Source organism: Bombus vancouverensis, chromosome 3 (genome assembly GCF_051014615.1).
Source record: "Bombus vancouverensis nearcticus chromosome 3, iyBomVanc1_principal, whole genome shotgun sequence".
NCBI classification, from domain to species: domain Eukaryota; kingdom Metazoa; phylum Arthropoda; class Insecta; order Hymenoptera; family Apidae; genus Bombus; species Bombus vancouverensis.
This window is the reverse complement of record NC_134913.1, coordinates 10,560,852-10,580,507: the sequence shown is the minus strand read 5'-3', so window position 1 is coordinate 10,580,507 and position 19,656 is coordinate 10,560,852. Positions and strand designations below refer to the sequence as shown.

The 19,656-nt window shown below is 30.4% G+C and overlaps 2 protein-coding genes and 1 long non-coding RNA gene across 4 annotated transcripts; 1 reads left to right on the top strand and 2 right to left on the bottom strand.

Annotated features, from left to right (window-relative positions):
• Positions 1-70: 70 nt before the first annotated feature.
• On the top strand, positions 71-16,962 carry IA-2 (tyrosine phosphatase IA-2). Its single transcript, XM_033349269.2, has 17 exons — positions 71-108; positions 1,771-1,866; positions 7,355-7,408; positions 7,500-7,560; positions 8,343-8,474; positions 8,835-8,916; positions 9,506-10,250; positions 10,494-10,637; positions 10,729-10,775; positions 10,868-11,014; positions 11,087-11,213; positions 11,486-11,553; positions 11,743-12,123; positions 12,888-13,109; positions 14,036-14,400; positions 14,479-14,532; positions 14,667-16,962. Exons 2-17 carry the CDS (start codon positions 1,779-1,781, stop codon positions 14,929-14,931), a joined length of 2,982 nt encoding a protein of 993 aa, XP_033205160.1. The 5' UTR covers positions 71-108; positions 1,771-1,778; the 3' UTR covers positions 14,932-16,962.
• On the bottom strand, positions 1,120-14,250 carry LOC143302499 (uncharacterized). 2 transcript variants are annotated; one of them, XR_013058075.1, is made up of 3 exons: positions 14,164-14,250; positions 1,751-2,032; positions 1,120-1,523 (listed from the first exon to the last, which is right to left on the bottom strand). It is a non-coding gene; the product is annotated as an uncharacterized LOC143302499 (long non-coding RNA). The 2 variants fall into 2 exon arrangements; XR_013058074.1 differs by having other exon boundaries at positions 1,120-2,032.
• Positions 16,963-17,172: 210 nt separating the features above from the next.
• On the bottom strand, positions 17,173-19,541 carry LOC117165932 (uncharacterized). Its single transcript, XM_033349461.1, has 7 exons — positions 19,430-19,541; positions 18,940-19,054; positions 18,671-18,851; positions 17,805-18,601; positions 17,645-17,738; positions 17,304-17,406; positions 17,173-17,222 (listed from the first exon to the last, which is right to left on the bottom strand). The coding sequence occupies exons 1-7, from the start codon at positions 19,539-19,541 to the stop codon at positions 17,173-17,175; spliced, it is 1,452 nt and encodes a 483-aa protein (XP_033205352.1).
• Between the last annotated feature and the right edge of the window lie 115 nt (positions 19,542-19,656).

Genomic DNA, 19,656 nt, shown 5'->3' with positions numbered 1-19,656 from the left:
ATCGCATCAAGTTCTCTTGTTTCTAACGCACGCGGTACATACCACAAAGGTCGAAGGATCACGGCAAGGATGTGTTAAGGAGAGGAAGCAACCAGGTGTCACGCCCAGGTAAGTCGAGAAAGAGACACGTTTCTTGCCGCTACAAAGCGACATACAGGTCCGCAGGAATAAGGGAGAGACGGAGGGGGAGGGAACGTGACTACAACCTGATGCTTCGGCCATATAACTAGAGACGTGGTCGGTGATTCGCGGAATCTTGCCACTTTCGTGGAAAATTAAAGGAATTGCTAATTTACGCTCTGTTCAAATTCAGGATCGAGTAGATGTGCAATTAAGTTGTTCATTTTTCAACTTACAAGATAGAAGGTAAAAATTATTGTTGAAAGGAGTGATTGTTAAAAAGATACAAAGTGAACAGCTGTTTTTATTCAAGCATAGGTATGGTAATTGAGATAGAAGTAATTACTTGGGGGTACGATCGGAAAATTGGACCGGTTGGTCGAGATTAAATTCTGGATTGTTGCGCTTCAGTAAGCTGTTTTCCGATAACAGTGCTGTAACTTGTTTTGTTCACGCTCCGATATAGTTTGATTATAGGGGTGTATACATACTGTGATTGCGTAAACGCAGCTCTCGTGTCGTTATGCAAAGGTGTACCGCACCCTTTATGAAGCTATGCGGTATCCACCGGCTCGTTGTTTCAACGTTGATTAAATTAATATGGTAGTTATGCTTTTTGGATGATCTTGATGAAGCTCGCTGTTATACCTTACTATAGGTTCACTACGCTCACAAGAGAACAGTTTCGAGCAGCTAAGATATAACTCGATTACTCTAACAAGTTGCCATGTACCCAGTACCGTAGTCCAAACAGCTTGTACACTTTTCTGTGGTGTAATACATATCGCAAATTATTTTCCATTGTGAAATTGAAATTTTATAAGTGAACAGTTTCTGATTCTATTTTAGAATAATTTATAAATCATGTATATTCGTGTCAATAAGGTCGTTTATAATTGTCATTCATAACATTGTTGATTATCACGTTGAAGGATATACACATATATATTAGGAAGAACATTAAGAAAAAACTAGTTGGAAAATCTATGAAAAGATTGCTTTCTTTTTTTAAATTTGGTTCTGCTTTTCAATTTATTAAGGTTGTTAAAACAATAATTACAGATAATTTATATACTAATATAAATATTAAAAGTACAGGAAAATATGGAAAATATCGAAGTAAAAAGTATTGAACAGTATAAACGAATGGACAATGAAAACAATAATTATCATCATAATTACCAACATATAATTAAAGAAGAGAAAAACTCGTAATTGTACTCTATTTTTATATGTAGAATGCAATCTCTCAGATATCCTCTGGTTCGCTTGCTCTTTTTTTCTTTTTTCTGCCTCGTCTCATTAAAAATGAAGATCTACGCTTTTTCATTAATCGAGGGGAGCATCAGCTCGGCCTAGCTTAATGAAAATAACTATGCTATCGACTATGAACCATGAACTTTCTGAAAAAAGAAACAATCTTTCTCAACTATCTTCGCACTATCTTTGTTCCCGTCCAAGCTATCCTTGTATTTGTTCATTTGCAAAAAGAAACATAATGCCATTGTTATAAGACTGACATTGAAAGAAAAAGAATATTCTTATGGACTTGCCATATTATAAGACTGAAATTGAAAGAAAAAGAATATTCTTATGGACTTATCTACTTAATCTTGAATAACAAACTAACATGCATATGTGTAATTGTAGGAAGATCTATGGGCCGTAAACAGTGGTGGCGAGGAGGTTCGGTACTGTTGGTGCTCTTCATTCTCCATCACGTAATTCTAGGTGATGGTGATGTCGGTAAGTACTACACATTCAAGATTATTCCAGCAATCGAGATAAAGTTTTCCTTCAGAGGGGGTTGAATAGCTGGAGAATCACTTTCTAAATCCTTGAATGTCTTCGCAATAAGGAATAAACGAATCTCCCTGTCATAATAAACTCTTAATTCCGTTTGAATGGCTATCTGAAAAATAATATTAAAGTAATATAGTGTATCATACAATATTATGTAATATTGTTAAACAACGATGACTATTTTTAGTCTAGAATTTATGAAGAACAACGAATGTCTTCGGCATATAAATCTGATAAAACTATAATGAATATTTTCTACGTAGAACTTTTTTAAAATAATGCCAACAACGAGTTTCTCATGGAATTTATGCAGCAAATAATTAAAAACGGCTTGTTATAAACGAGGAAAATTAAATAAGATGACATTTTAAATTTTATGCAATTTGTCATAAATTTTAGTATAATATAAATTGTTATATATATATATATTTCTAACATATTTGCAATGAAAATGAATGTCATATCCGAAAAGTTGAGGGAATATTATTATGTTATCCTCTAACTGCAAAAGAGGATATTCCTGACTTATCCAGTTTCGAATAAATAAATAAAGGAAATAAATAACAATAGGAATGAAATTTTGCATCCTGTTCATCGACAAATAAATATTTAAGAAAGGAAACACAAATCTACCAATATCCTGACGGACTACAGATAGATATTTTCACTGAAAACTAAATTTGAAGCAACATGTTCAATCAACACGTTTTATTTTATCTTCGGCCATCGAATCAAAAATTTGTATCGTATCAATTTTTCCCATTATATTAAAAGCGAGAATCAAAATACATGCCCAATATCATTGTATAAATAGTAAGGTACGAAGGTTACTGCTTTACAAAGGATGACTTTTATTGCTATTATATAATACCTGTTTTATTTAATCATATCTCGCTATTAGCACCTTTTCTATGACATAATACAATACACGTCGGATTTTCTTCTTTTATTATACTACAAAAAAATTAATAAAAACGTTGACAAGACAGCAGCGTTAGATATTAAAGCGCAGAGGGAAATACTGAAAGTGCAAAGGGGATAAATGAAATTCTTGATTTCATACCTCATGGCCCTCGCGTTTAGAAAAACTCGGTGTATTTATTATTTCATGCTCTTATCCTCAGCGTGATCGATATTTCAGCGAAAATTTCATTTCTCCGATATTCTTCCTTCCTTTTTCTCAATTCAAACATTTCTTCTGATGGATATTTCTCGGAATGCCACGAGAATAGAATAATATTTCAATGTCATCTGCAGGAAAACTTCTATTAATGAAGATTAACGAAGGTTTAGAAAAATATAGTATTCTTTAATTTATCGCAAATAGATTCGCTAAACTGGAATTGAATGAAGATTACACAAGTCATAGAAATAGCCAACATTTTTTAGAATATGGATTGCTATGGACAGTTCCAGCTGGAAATATTAGTTATATTTTGTGCGATAATTTTAATTAATATACGTCTTTCTCTCCCTTTTCTTTTTTGTAGTTTTCTTTCTTATTCGTTTCTTACTTTTCATGCCTACGTTATTTTACCACAAAACGTGTTTTAAAATCACGCGTGACATTCTGGATAAGGCTCTTGCACGCGTGTGTAAAATGTAATTATTAAATGACAAATATGTATTTACACATAATATTATGTAATTATTCAGAGTTCCAACTATACGAACGTTAACAATTTAATATTTTATAATTACTAAACATTTGAACTATTTGAAACGTTTAATTGTTCGAACAAATTTCAAATATTTTGTTGTTTTCAATAGTGAATTTTTTTAATTCAAATTATTAATCATTGAATTTCTTCGAAATTCTTTCTTCGATGCACGAAGAATTCGAGAAGAATTTTCAAATTCTCTTTTTACGATCTTTAATATTTAAAATTAAATATGATCAGTAAGCAAACATTGAAATGTTACAAGCTGTTACGATTACTATAGAAAACCTAGTGGAAGTTTTCGCATCTGCTTAACTATTTTCATGGCAAAACTCCTGAAATTCAATTTACTTATGAACTTCGTTTGGACATTTCAATATTATTTGCAAATTACTTTGTCTGTACTTTTCCTTTTTTTTCTGAAACAAGAATGTTAAAGTAACACGATTAGCATTCATCTTTTTTGAGATGTTCGCAAGATGATCCTTGGAACTTTAAATTTCTTCTTCACAGGCTGTAATTCACTTTAAAATAAAATGTTAATTATATCGCTTTATTATTTTAATGCTCTTTTTAAAAGCGATAATATTAGTACACAGGTAGATATATTTGTAATAATATTTCTTTGATATAGTGCTGGTTTGTACTATCCCATTTGAGTCTTATTTCTATCCTTACTACTAGTAATTGACATCACATTATCCTAAATGAAGTTATGCCGTCGTAGTACTCGATGCAAATTCCTCTAATTTTCATTGCACACCGTATGAAATATTGGAGTCTCTTTACGTCCCCTTCGGCATTCGCTTTCATAATTTGCCTGTTTTTTTTTTATTTGTATAATATTGATTACTCTCTGTTATCAAAGAAAAAAAATGCTAACGAATATAAAGAAATCAATTTAAAAACGTTTTTGTTTCAGAAACAAAGATATTACTTTTTTATTACCAGAGCAGAAAAATTCTCTTTAAAAAATGGCATAATATCCTGCAGATATCCAATAGAAAAAAAAAAAAAACGAAATCAATTTGAAGCATTGTCCTCTCCTAAATAAAAGTATCGCTTTCTCATCGCTAGATTTGCTGGAGAGTCTCCCTTCCACCGAAAAACAGAGTAAGGATAATTCTCTTTGCAATAAAAAAATGGATAAACACAAAGTTTAAAAACGAGAAAGAAGAGAAAACGACACTAGTTCCTGAAAATTGCCTCTCGATCTAAGGTCGAAAGAAGAGGAACTGAACTGCCGATAGGATTTTCTCGTCTCAACAGTTTCTCCGACGTCTCTTTTCCCATGCAGTAGCACCTCGTTCGTCAAATTCACTTGCCATCGATTTTCTATCCGATACCTTCTCGTCGTGTCTGTTATTCACACACGAGTATCCGATCAAATATAAGCTGTAGATGGGCTTATTTACTCGTAACCTTGAAAATTCGTTGTTTCTTCCCGGGGCTGGATTGGAAGGATGAAAAAAAATAAAAATAAAAAGAGAAGGAGGTGATATTCGATTTTCGCCCACCAGCCATCCACGATTATCGAACCGTACATCCCACGCGACCACCGCCTTTGCAAACTTGCTTCCTCTCCTTTGCCCTAGATCCGTTTCCACTCACAACTGCGACCCTTCATCGTTATTCTTCGTCGTACCTGTTTTCCTGCTACTCTTTGTTTACACCTGCTTTCTTGCTATTCTTCTTCAAATTTTTCTTCGCTCTTATCTCGTTGTTTCTATCAACTCTTCGGAAAGGAATTAAGGGAAGTGCTCTTTGTAATTTTAAGTAGTAACGATGGTTCCTCGAGAATGTTTCTCTGTTTGACGAAGATTTCTTCGCTATTAATTCTCGATCGTGACGCTCTTTTAATGCGGGAATTCTCTTAAATCCCTCTGAAGAGATCCGGAATCCAGAAATTAATAGATTGAGAAACTTCAGTACCATGAAGAAATATGTTATTATACAGCTTACACAGAATGTCGTAAAGTACGATATAAAAATTTATATAATAATATAAAAATGTTATTTCGTTTTACATCGTTTTTAATAGAATGATTGGACAAAATGGTTTAATTCAGTTTGAATATAAAGTTCAGGATAACAAAATTTGTACAGCGTATACCGTGTAAATTACGAAAGATTGAGACGATTTGCTGATTAAATTTGTGGTATTAATGTTACTTGTGAGATGTAAAATGTAGAATCGTTGCGTCGGTGTAGTTAACGCGAGGCAATTCTCAGAAGAACTCAATTCTAAAACGAAGGTCAAGGGAAATGAAACGACGTCCGCCTGTTCCATATTGCCTGTTGGGAAGTTAAGGAGTAATGAGATCTTATCAAGGGAGGAAATTTTAACTCTTTTCCCTATTTGACCAATGTTGAAAAGCTTCTTAAAACGGCTATACAAATAGGTATGTAGGTATATACATACTGAAGATTTATTTTACTGTTTTACCTTTTATTATACCATCACATTTTATGTAATAAATATAATATACAGTATATTAATATCTGTAATTAGTGTAATTTATCATAACGTTATAATTAAGCGTACATTATTTTTATGTAATAAAGTAACTGTATATAATTAATTAATAATTGAGTTATTCAGAAGTTAGGTGAACTCCATAAATCAAAAAGGTATAGAAAACACTGTTTCTTTAAATTTATTTTAAAATTAACTATTACGTGCGTCGTCTTCTATCATCATTATCCGTAAACATGAACTTATGGAAGTAAATCATTTGTTTCTTGACGATCGAACATTAATCCTGCAGGTATTTATGCAATGAAATTAAAAATGAATAAAAAGTGGAGTTGATCAGAATTATACGCAATTAAATTATAGATAAATAATTAATAGATCGTGCGTTATTTTATCGTATTACGTATCAATAAAAATAATATACGATTAATTACAGTATTTAAAAGCATTCCAATAATAAACTCATGTATAAATTATCAATAAAACAAGGTAAATGCATGGATATTAACGTTTAATGTGGCAGATTAACAAAGTCTCCGTGTGATTATTCAACTCCTATCAAGGATTAAACGATCGTGCAGCCACGCAATGAAAGTGGGTTGTGCTCGGTATTCTAATTAGCGAATACGTTGCGATCTCAACTATAGAATATGCGGCAGAAAATCGCTGCACACATGATTATGACGTAAACATTTGCGTCAATGTATTATGAGTGAAAATAACGTAATTTTATTTATACCATCAACACATTTAATATTCTTAGTAATTGTTACGTTAGTTAATGGGCCATAAAAAATGACGATTTTTGATCTTTAAAGTCAACTTTTCGTCGTAATTATGAAGTCAATTTTATGTGAAACAAAGCAGTGATACTTAGTATATTAAAATATGTAATACAGTTATATAATATATAAAATTAATAAAGAAAATATTGTTAATCGTTGCGTACATTAAGTAAGAAGAAAGATTCTATCGAATATAAAAATCATGATTATAGTACATCATAAAAACATAGTTTAATATATTCAACATTATACCGTGAACTTTTGTTATATATGATGAAATTAATATTTTTAGTAATCAGATCTTGCTAGTATTTATTTGCTAGTATTGTACTTTTCTTACATTTCATTGGATTTAATGTGACAATGAGAATATTATTTGAATTGGTTGCAAAAGGATGATTAATGAGGTGTTATCATAATCTTGCTCGGTATCATGTATTTAAAAAAAAAAAACTTGTTAATTAAAGCTTCATTAGTCTTCTATTGATACGTATAAATTCATGTTCCAGGGTGCCTGTTCAGTAAGAGCCTCTGCGATCCCCGAACGGAAACGTGCTACAATGGTAGTTATTGCTTGAACAATAAAATATATTTGTTTTGCAATCACTGGCTCTTGATACGAATAACATTCGATTATCCGTTTTAATATTCCAGATCTCGCGTTTGGCAAATGTTTGCCATTATACACTGACCTGAACGATGAAGATTATTATCAGTGAGTATTCACAAATAAGAAGCCTTTTTAGCAACAGAGATTTCAAAGGAGAAATTAAAAGATCGATAGAATTGGAAAACTTTGATCGAACGAATATTTTGTCTTACGTTAATTTTTATAAATCTATTATAATTTTCCTTATTTGAGACATTTAGAGCAAAGGTAGTCATATTTTTCTGAATTTATCGCAATATACTGTATTGCTCATATAAAAGTGCAGAAATTCATATTTTTTAATTAAAACCAGACAGTATAATAAAATCAGTCGTCGCATTGACAATTCCATGCTTACGTTTATTTCATAAATTAAAAGAATATATGTAAATAAAAAAGTAGAATCTCGGTGGAAAATTGCTTCACCTAGTACGTTATTTCATATTATATACATTTTGTGCAATTTTGCACTTTCAGATTTCCTATGAATGTATACAAAAACCACAGTCTGTTAATTTATGTTCATAAAAAAAGACAAGGTTTGGCCAAAAGATAGTTGGAACAGTCTGTATACATATATTTACTTGTTTTGTGATAAATAACTTAGAATGTTTCACTTTAGTATAAGAACCATAAGTTCATACTAATATCTTTTACGACAGTAGTAAGTACTTACATTTGCTGTCTGATCATAAACCGACTGTACTACTTATACGATGCTCTAGACAAATAGAATGTGAATTTCTACTTATCGAATTGAAACAATTAACGTTGTGAACATAAACATTTACTTGTAAAGCTCTTCAATTTAGAGGTAGCTAATATTTATTGTCTTTTTCTTCTTTCAGATATAATTTCAACGTTGACGAATTGGAACTGCTAAGAATGCAATTAGAGAGGCTGCAAGTCGATGAATACAAATGGTCTCATCCCTACACCCAGTGTATAATGCAAATGACCTTGTACAATTTACGCTACTGGTAAGATTAACGTTGTTAATATCAAACGATATTTATAATAAGCAATCATTAATACGACAGAAATCTTTGTGTTCTTGGAAAAAAGATTTCATAAGAATGTGTATAAAACTTTCAATTGTTAAAAATGGACTGGGTACCTGAGATTAAAGTGGAAGCATGGGAGGAATTGATTGAATATTTTAGAAGTATTATATAAATATCTACAAAATTTGCGAATGACTAAAAAAGAAAGAGAAAAAATGTTTTAGAATAAAGGACAAAGAATCAGCATGCTATTGTCCTATTATATTCTTGAATATTGTTCTATTTAGTATTATCTTTACTATTATCCTTTTTTTTTTCATTTTTTATATCTTATAGGGAAAACTACGATCTTCGACTCTGTCAGCATTTAAAGCAACGTACGCATTTCGAAAACAAGAATGAAATCGACCAGGCCAAAGTAAGTTCATTACACCACCATAGCTGGCATGTTTTGTATCGTGACAAAATGAAAAGTTATGTCTTAACTTTGTAATAAAATGAAGAAGTCACGGTAGAATATCCAACTGTGAAAAGTAGATTCGGTAGAATCTTAAAATAACGTCGAAAAGTTATATTAAGTTATATCTAGTTATGAGATTCAACCTTATCAAAGTCTTTAAACAAAGATTGTGATAAACTATTTAAATTTAATGTTTAAATGAAAAATAGGATTTTCCAGATCCTTAATTTTGCAATACATATAATGTTAGAATTTTTTAAAAGAAAAAAGTCAAGGTTTCAAAAGTTTAGATCCTTGATTAAATACTACAAACTATTATAAAGTATTTAACTTGAGAGGAACTTTTATTTCAAGGTCTAGGTTTTTTGAAGCTTTGGTCTTCTTTCAAAGACTTCGGTAATGAATCAATATCCATATTTTTCTAATGAAAATTTCACGTTCATCTTACACGACACAAAACGTATCTATTAATATCGACAACGCCTGTAGTAAAACTTTACTTTAAATGTTACCTTCACTACGTAACAATGGAACTTTGCTTTTGAAGGTACCCACAATAGCCATAGTAAAATTCACGCCCAACAATGGCAAGTTCAACAGCCAATTTGCCAATGAGCTCTACTACCCTCCTGGCACACAAAATCAGTATTTCCCTGATTCATTCTATAATGACGAATTCTCTCGATCGCCGTACAAAGAACAATTCAGAGAAATCGATTCCCAGTTCTACAAACCGAGGTATAATCCGAATTCTTACAATGATTATGACTCTTCGATGAACGAAAAAGATTATGAAGAAAATTACGACGAAAGTAATTTGCGTAAGAATCCAACGACTTTTGATGGAGTCGTTGAAAGATTGTCTCGAACTAGACGTCAACCTCCCTTGTATAATTTACAAGAATACAACAACAATGCAATGGAATCGTTTGAAAACGCTTTGAAGGAGAGGATATCGAAGAAACTTTCAGATCTAGAATTTTTAATTAAAGACGAATCTGAAGATTATTCCGATAAAAAGGAAGTTGCGGACGAAGGTCCGAATGTCGAGTATGAGACAGTGTTCTCGGAAAAATACAAACCTAGGAAATTTAGCGAGACACCGGACGAAAATGAGCGTTTTCTGGAAAACGTGAAACACAATTCGAAAGATAATTACGATAGTGATGATTACGACGATGTGAACGATGAAGAGATAGTGCCTCAGAAGGATGGCTCGTCGATGGAAAATGGAATTTATACCGAAGGAGGACTTATACAGGCTGGTGATAAAGCTAATGTTGATACTGACGGTATATTATTTTATTATTAGATTGTAGATGTTTATGCAAATGTATACTTTCATAAATGCAACTAAAGGAATAAGATCTAATATTATAATATGTATTACGTTTTATGTATTATTATGTATTGTTTTTGCATCTCGAAATTTCCTATAAATGCATAAACATCCACAGCATATTATAATATATGTACTTAGTTTGAGACAGTTGCGAGAAAAAGAAAATTTACAAAAATACTTTTCCTACTTTCAGAAAATGCATACAATTTATTTGCCGATGATATAAGTGAACTCCTTCGGAAGCACGGATTAGCTGGCTTTAAACGTGGGGATGTTAAGAAACCAGGACCGCCGTTTTCAACAAATAACTATGCGTTTAAAATTCCATCCCCATCCAGTAAATATCTTTACTTATGTAAACTGTTACTTGATATTTAAAATCTTGAATCATTATTTCCCGATATAAAGTAATATCAAATATTTTGCAGTTTCAGAAAATGAAAATCGTTCTGATTCTATCGAAACTGAGCAAGATGTAAGTCGTCAATCGTGCACAAAATTATTAATTAGAAATATTAATTAGAAAATATGAAATAAAATATTAATTAGAAAAATATTCATTTTTAGAATAATGTATTACTTACCCCATATGTGAAAAAAGAAGTAAAGCAACAAACAGATTCAAAATCGTACAACGTTGATCTGGATCATGTTTACGTTGAATTTCAGAAACCATTTCACAGATGGTCGGAAGGTGAACATGTCGTCGAGGAGGTAATAGTCATTTTTCGTAAGCGTACTAACTTTTTTTTTTAAGAATAGATGAAATAAACGAACAATTTCCAGGTGGAAAAATTATTGGGGCTGTCATCTGGCTCTTTAAAAGATATTCGTGTTGGCCGTGCGGAAGTGACGTTCAAGGTCGTCAAAAATAATAAAGATTATAGCGCTACCGACGTAGTTAATAACATAGGTAATCAATTAATCGAATGACTAGATCGCGGATGCTTATTCGTTTATGAAAATTTAAAGATGCAAAAATGTAAATAATATGCAAAAATATATAAACCATTCGAAATTTAATATTTGGCAGGTGAAAACAATTTCTCTGCTTAGGTCCTATTTCTTTTGTTGTATTCATAAAAATATGAATTTGCATAAACATCTACTGTCTACTAGTAAACTAATAATCTCTAATAATCATAGAGTAATAAATCGCTAAATTAATCAACTGTATATTTTCAGACGACATACGTGGGAAATTGAAAAATTCTTTGGGTGTTGAGGTGATTCGTGCAGGCATAGGTGACAAGGTTCATCTTAAAACATATCTAGAACATAATATTTGCAATTATACTGTTTAAATTAATTATAGGATCACTCAATTGTAGAAAGATCAGAATCATAAACGTGATTCTTTGCTTATTTTAAACAGTGCATTCAAATACTTCGATAAGAGAATATCTATGAAAACAAAAATTAATATATTTTTTTATTTAAAGATCAAGCTACCCGCAACGCTGGAAGTTGTTAAAAAAGCAGAAATGAGTTCGACTGTGTTCGGAGCAATAGTAACTGCAGGCGTCATAGCCATTGTAGCTGCAGTAGTCACATTGATAATCGCTCGTCGACACGCTAAAGCTGGAGCCAAATTGGCAGGACTAACTACACCTGATCCGGAAGCATCGAAGGACTACCAAGATTTATGTAGAGCAAGAATGCACGCTAAACAACCGGCAGATAAACCAGGATCGCCACGAATTACGAATTTAAGCAGGGAAAATGAGTCAAATAATTCGCCATCGAATCGATCTAGCACATCCTCTTGGGGAGAAGAACCGGCTCCTTCGAATATGGACATATTAACCGGACAAATGGTTCTAGTAAGTCGATATAATATTTTTATAGATGTTTTAAAGCAAGATAATGACACAAAACTGAGATTATTCCTTAACTACGGACATTCATATTTTTGTTATTACCACAAATGTACAATTTGTTATATATTATTATTTTATTTATTAAATTTCTGTGTTATAAAAATTAATAACATACTCGTAAATGTACTAATATGATTATAGTAAATGCTATTTTAATAATAGTGTTTAAGATTTTAATATACAGGGTGGTTGGTAACTGGTGGTACAAGCGGAAAGGGGGTGATTCTACGCGAAAAAAGAAGTCGAAAATATAGAATAAAAATTTTTTTTTTATTTTTTTTAATTTTTCCATCGAGACAACGATCTACAGTGAGATCCGTTATAACGTACCGCACGCGTACCGAGCGAAAATTCAAAGTCGATTTTCTCGAAAACAAAGCCTCAAACGAAAAATTTTTATTCTATATTTTCGACTTCTTTTTTCGCGTAGAATCACCCCCTTTCCGCTTGTACCACCAGTTACCAGCCACCTTGTATATTAATATACTTTAAAAAATTTGAATTTTTATATTATAATTAAAATTAAGTTAAACATATCAAAGAAAACTATTACATATCATAAAAAGAAATATTGTAATTTCTTGCACCATTTTATGCCTTCACTTAAGTTACTATATATAAATTATTTATATAATAAAATATATATAATTTATAAATTAGTATATTACATATTTTTTGTAAATTCCCAATATTACATATATTTCTAGAGTTACATGGAGGATCATCTAAAAAACAAGGATCGATTGGATCAAGAATGGGCCGCATTATGTGCTTACGAGGTGGATCCCTCTTCAACCGAAATTGCACAAAGCGAAGCGAATGCCAAATGCAATCGGCCTGGTGCAGCGATTCCCTACGATCATTCCAGGGTGATTCTAAATGATCTCGCTAATGTCAATAACTCCGACTATATTAACGCCTCTACAATCGTAAGTATTCTTAAGTTAATCATTTGAGACTTCTTCAGAATTCAAGGAAAACATAAATACAGAGTAAAATAACACATGCGTGGTTTTCATTTTAATATCGTTGAAAATGGAACTGAAAATAGAAATCGGTAAGTCACACGACAAGCATGGAGATTCTGCTGCTATATTCGCAGTTTTAATGAAAAAGCAATGCTTCCCTTAAAAACGCTTCCGCGTAGATTTTAATAGTATTAATAACGTTAGTTGATGGCAAATCGAAGCATGATTTAAATTATCACAAATATAGATATAAATTTAAAGATGGATTTAATTCTATAGAAAGTAATGGAATATAAACGTTTGTCAATTTTATACTCAACTTGCAATTGTTTTATTGTCATTAAGAAAAGCAATTGTTAAATATGTTGAATATTAATAACATTATTACTAAAAGTTTATATTTTCAACTACTTTGAATAGGAAAATAAACAAAGAATAAGGAAATGAATAAGAAAACAAGTAAATATTCAAATGCATTAAGAAAATACAATATGATATATTGTTTTAGTAAATATACATACATAATACAAGTATTTTTATGAACGTTTTCTGTCACTTTGACATGAATTTCTTGTAAATTTATATCTACATTTTGTGATGAACCTTCATTTCAGATAAACGCTATGCGTGCACTACATAGTTTAGGCATTAGTTTAAGTTCCACAAAATAGCTTTTATTAGATTAAATATAAAAATCAAAGTTTAATTATATGATAAGATTTGAACAATCCCTACATAATATGAAAGGTCACCAGAATCACATAATAGTTTAAAAAATAGTAAATGCGCTTGTTATATAAACCAAGAAAGCCGTGTGACTTGCTTCAATATAAGATTAATAGTAAGAAGATAATGTTTCAAACGAATCTTTTCTTTTTCTTTTTTAGACGGATCATGATCCTCGTAATCCAGCTTACATTGCCACACAAGGACCACTACCAGAAACGACGGCTGATTTTTGGCAACTAGTTTGGGAACAAGGCAGCGTCGTAATAGTGATGCTAACTAGACTTACCGAAGAGGGTATCGCCATGTGTCATCGTTATTGGCCCGAAGAAGGATCAGAATTATATCATATCTATGAGGTGCATCTTGTATCTGAACATTTCTGGTGCGATGACTATCTGGTGCGTTCCTTCTACTTGAAAAATCTACGTACCGGCGAAACAAGAACTGTAACTCAATTCCATTTCTTGTCCTGGCCCGAGAACGGCGTGCCACACTCCATCAAAGCTCTTCTTGAATTCCGCCGGTAAGTACCTTATAAATTCAAATGTTTATATCAGTATATATAGAATGTATCCTAATATCTATTATTATCTATTTTTAGAAAAATTAACAAATCCTATAAAGGCAGATCCTGCCCTATAGTTGTGCATTGCAGGTAAGATTTGTAATATATTATTTACATTTAACATATTATACATATAATAATAACTTTTTCTTTTGGAAAATAATTAACAATCTCATCTGATACGTGATGCATTGAATAGAAATAAGAAACATAACCATTTACAGTGATGGTGCTGGGCGTACTGGTACATATTGTTTAATTGACATGGTTCTAAACCGTATGATGAAAGGAGCCAAAGAAATTGACATTGCAGCTACATTAGAACATATAAGAGATCAAAGACCTGACATGGTTGCAACAAAGCAACAATTTAAATTTGTTCTCATGGCAGTGGCAGAAGAAGTACACGCTATCCTTAAAGCTTTACCTGTCCCCTCTACAGAAAAATCTCTTCCAGGAAATAATTCTTCGACGAAACAAGATCAGTAAGATTTGACTCGAATTCGAAATTGCAGTCGCGACGAGCAGAGGCAAAGAATTAATTACAATCTACCGGAGAAAAAATGGCCAAATATTTCTAGTCAACCGTAATCGCATCAAAAGTCTAAAGTCCCTGTTATATCTTTTATTTTCTATAACTTTCTTCTCCTAAATACTTTTGAACATATCTTAACATCATCTAAATCTATTACAAACTTTTAACGAACTTTGCTTTGACTATACTTCATCACAGAAAACATCGAATTTTAGACCCTTTAAATTATAAAGATATTGTTTGTTTATTTGTGTTACGAGATAAATATATACATATGAATTATATTGCCGAATAATTATTTTAAAGAAGAATTTATTGTGGCAATCTATAATATTTAATTATACATCTCGTTTGACTACGGCCTACTTGAATAGTCAAGTACAAGCATATAGATTCGAAAGACTGAGCTATGCAGCTGATGGAATTCTAAATATCGGCTAATAACGGAATCATTTGTACTGTGAGTCCTTATACACTTGTCTTTCGCGACACTCTGTCGTGATCAAATTTTAACGTAATTTATTGTTTTATCATGGAAATGAATGTTTACCTCCCATTATGTAGCTCAGTCTTTATGTAGTTCATTGCATTGTTAATTTCATACCATAAAAGTTTTATTTTAATCGGATTAAAAATACGTTGCTGCCTCTCATGGACAATTCTACTAACGTGCTTTACAATAGCTTTAAATAAGACACCAAAAAATATAATATAATTCTATCTGCTCAGTCAATTCTATCAAGTGTATATAACGTTGATGATCACATTAATTAAGTCACATATAATTACTGATACATTTAATTAAATTTTCGTATTTGGTTTATTGAATTGATTTCTTTAGAAAAGATTTTTATATACAAAACTTTAATGAAATTTTTATGTTAGTAATGCGAGAATCTAAATGCCCCACGTTAGAAATTGAAATCAGAATTTTTATACTATTGTTACACGTTCTAAAGAGAATGGATTTTAGTGGATTTTAATACGGCTATGACTGTTGCTTCCGTGAAATAAAATTTTATTAAACGTTAAATGTAAAGTTTCACGCGAGAACGTCGCAAGAAGCGCTATCTATCCAGTCTTTTTTCTATGCATACAGAAATAAAAATGATCGAGCTGCACAATATTCACATCATAATTAAGTATCGTCATTATTAACAAAAAGAATTATTATAAGAATGTTTTATTGATGTAAAATATGAACTAGAATATGACCATGTAACATAAATTTAATGTTTTAAATATCATGCAAATATGTTACTATGAACACGCTTCGTGAATGAAAAGTTTAATCATTAATATCGTGAAAATGATGTTAGGCGATATATAAAAAGAAAAATATACGCATACATGTTTGCACAAATTGCCGGTGTCGATATGACAAACCGTAAGTGGAAACGTCATCCTTGTTTTAAAACTACGGCTCTGTTCATTCTGTAGATCCAGCCTCCCACAGGATGAACAAGTTGTATTTGTGATTCCTTCCTTCTTTATTGTGCAGTACGATTACAATGTTTCCTTTCTATAGTTTATGTTTACGTTGCTTCCTTTTTTTGCTAAATAACGATTTAAAAGACAGTCATACATTTATCAGGTACTGCAAACAAGTTAGATTACAAAAGAAATAAATTTAATAATTACGTTTTCTAATACTGCTTCCATTTCTGAATAAGCTACATTTTAAAAACCAAGTAAGAAAGTTCAAAATCTTAATTATGACAGCTTATATTTTATGTTGGATTAATACAAGTGATATATTGTGAACTCAACGTGAAAGTTTGCTTGACCAACAGATATGTTTTATTAGTCTCTTTTAGCACAGATTCATATAAAAGATTCTATATTTTTATGCGAAGGGATGAGTCTACATAGAATGAAATAATATATAAATCTATACTATGTGTGCGCGTGTGTATGTTACACATACACTCAAAAGATGTAATACTATATGTGTTATAATAAATCAGTCTATGTTCAAATCATAATATATAGTGTGTTCATATTGTTCAAATCAATTTTTCTTTTCTTAAACCATAAGTTTTATACATTTAAAAATCTCTATACAATTTGTACTTTTATTTTATACCTATCTTAAAGTTTACAAACTAATAGAATAAATAATTATATGTAAGATAATAATAACATATTTATATGTATATATAAATAAATCCATATCATCACGCTGTAATTCAATTTTAGTAACTAGAATCAGAAGTAGTATCAGGAAATAGAGGATTCCAAAAATCTGAAATATATGAGCATACACAGAATTTAAGTACATATATCATTCTGTTCTTCTAAGAATATAAAAAATATATTAAATTACCTTCAGGTGTTTCATTCCTTTCATTATATTTAGTTCTGTGTCGAGAACATTTATTTTGCCTCATTCTTATTTCTTCCTCAGAAAGCCCAAGACTAGTGTAATACTAAAAGAAAAGTTTTCTCCGTGAAATGATTCAAATCATACCATATACATACATATGTATATACATATAAACATTTATAAACCTATATATTATTTTATGTATGTATAAAGGATTGATATAGTATTGACTTACAGTTCAATCTCTGCAGCATTAAGAAGAAATAAATTACACTTAACATTATTTCAATTAATTATTTATATTATTTCTTTATAAGTTATAGATTAAACTTATATATTACCTGTTTACATTGCCAACAACTAACACCATTCATCTGTGCTCTTTCAGACTTTTTCTTTGGTGATTTATCAAATATATATTCTTTCGCGGGTAACCTTAAAAAATATATTAAATTTGATATATTTTACAAAATGTTTTGCATTTATGTAAACAATACTTACATATCAAAACTATTCATAAGAGTCCTTCTTACAGATTTAGTTTTAGGTACATTTTCTTTCAATTTATTTATATTACAAGAAGAGTGTTCTTGCAATAACTCCCCTAAAGTACAGAACGTTTTATTACTTGAGGAATTGGAATCTGTTTCTTCTTTTGCTGAATTAAAATTTTTTTGTGTCTTATCATTACTGTTAACATTCTCATTACAAAAATCAAATATTTTTGGCTCTGTAATTAAATGTGTTCGATTTTCTTGTACAGATTTTTGTAGAGGTAGCAAATGACGATCCAGACTGTGTTGATTAATCTCTTTTTTTGGAGTTTTCCTTTTTAATTTCAAACTTCTCATTTTTGAACTTAACTTTATACGTTTATTTGGACTATTTTGAATTACGTCCTCTTCTATAGAATTATTATAATTTTTAAACTGTTCTCTTATGCCTTTTCTAGGTGATACATGTGCTGTTAAAAAATCTGATCTGTTATGCTTCTTTTGAGTTACAATATCAGTTGATTGCTCATCTTCGAGAAGTACAAGTTTTGATTGCCTATGATTTTTGCCATTTTTCAGTAATGTGGTATCTACATTGTATGATTTACTAACTCCCAATTTTTTTGACATTTTGGTATTAGTTGTATTGATCGATGTATTAATCTCATCATTGCTATTTTCGATAATTGAACACTCATTTTCTTTTGAGTCTTGAGATAATGGATTCTGCATAATATCACTTTTTAGGTTTGTTAAACTAGAAATATCTGTTTTTATTGGTAGGCACAAATTCATTTCATTTTTCTTAAAATTTTTTAGATTAACCTGATTATTTATAACATTAGTCTTCTTAAATCTAGAATGTTTCCTTACAAGTATTGGGCTCTTTAATAATTTATCTTCTTGTATTTGGCACTTAACAGATCTATCAATTAAAACAGCATTATCTACATTTGAAATATAATCACAGTTTCTAAAATTATTATCACAATTAATATCTTCGTGTGGAAATATTTTTGTATTTTTTAATACTTGGTTATTAGCAGGTTTAATACTGAAATATAAAACATTAAACAATGTATAATGTTATCTTACTAATACAACATTATAAATTATAAGTGTGCAACAGAATTAAAACTTACACATCTTTATTACTAAAAATGTCTGATTCAAACAATTCACATGGAATCTTAAAGTCAGCAATGTTCGTAATGTTTCCACAATATTTCTGCAGTTTTAAGTATTCATTCCATAACTCTGTAAATATAAGAGTCTGTTGTGTAAATATATAAATTTAACTACAAATTTTTTACTTAAAATTGCATTCATGATATAAAGCAATGTACATATATAATGAAAGTACATTATTATTTTCATTATGAATGTTTTATTTTTAAAAGATTTTATTTTTTTAATTTGTACATAACAAATCAAAAATTAAGTAATATATATTATTATAAAATTGCATACAGAAACTATAAAGAATAATTTTTCGATCGTAAGCGTAATTTCCTTGTAATTAAAAAAAGTAAGCTTTGTTGTTGTAAGTTAAACAAATAACTGAAAGAAATATAAACGAAGAAACTCCATTTGCTAATATAAGAACAATATATATGATAGAAATATACTTACTTTTATATTGTTCGAATGCTTTTCCTAGCATTCTAGTAAAATTCTTCAAAGCATTTTGCGCAATCTCATTCTCTATGGAACAATCGAATTGTAAAACATCTGACAAAGCCATCAGTAAAATGAATGAGGTTAGGTAATTCTCTTTTTAAAACAACTTAATACCCTGTCCCTTTTTTTCACTTGTCGTTAATTAATTCATTGTGTCTTTTTTTATTATATTATATTAT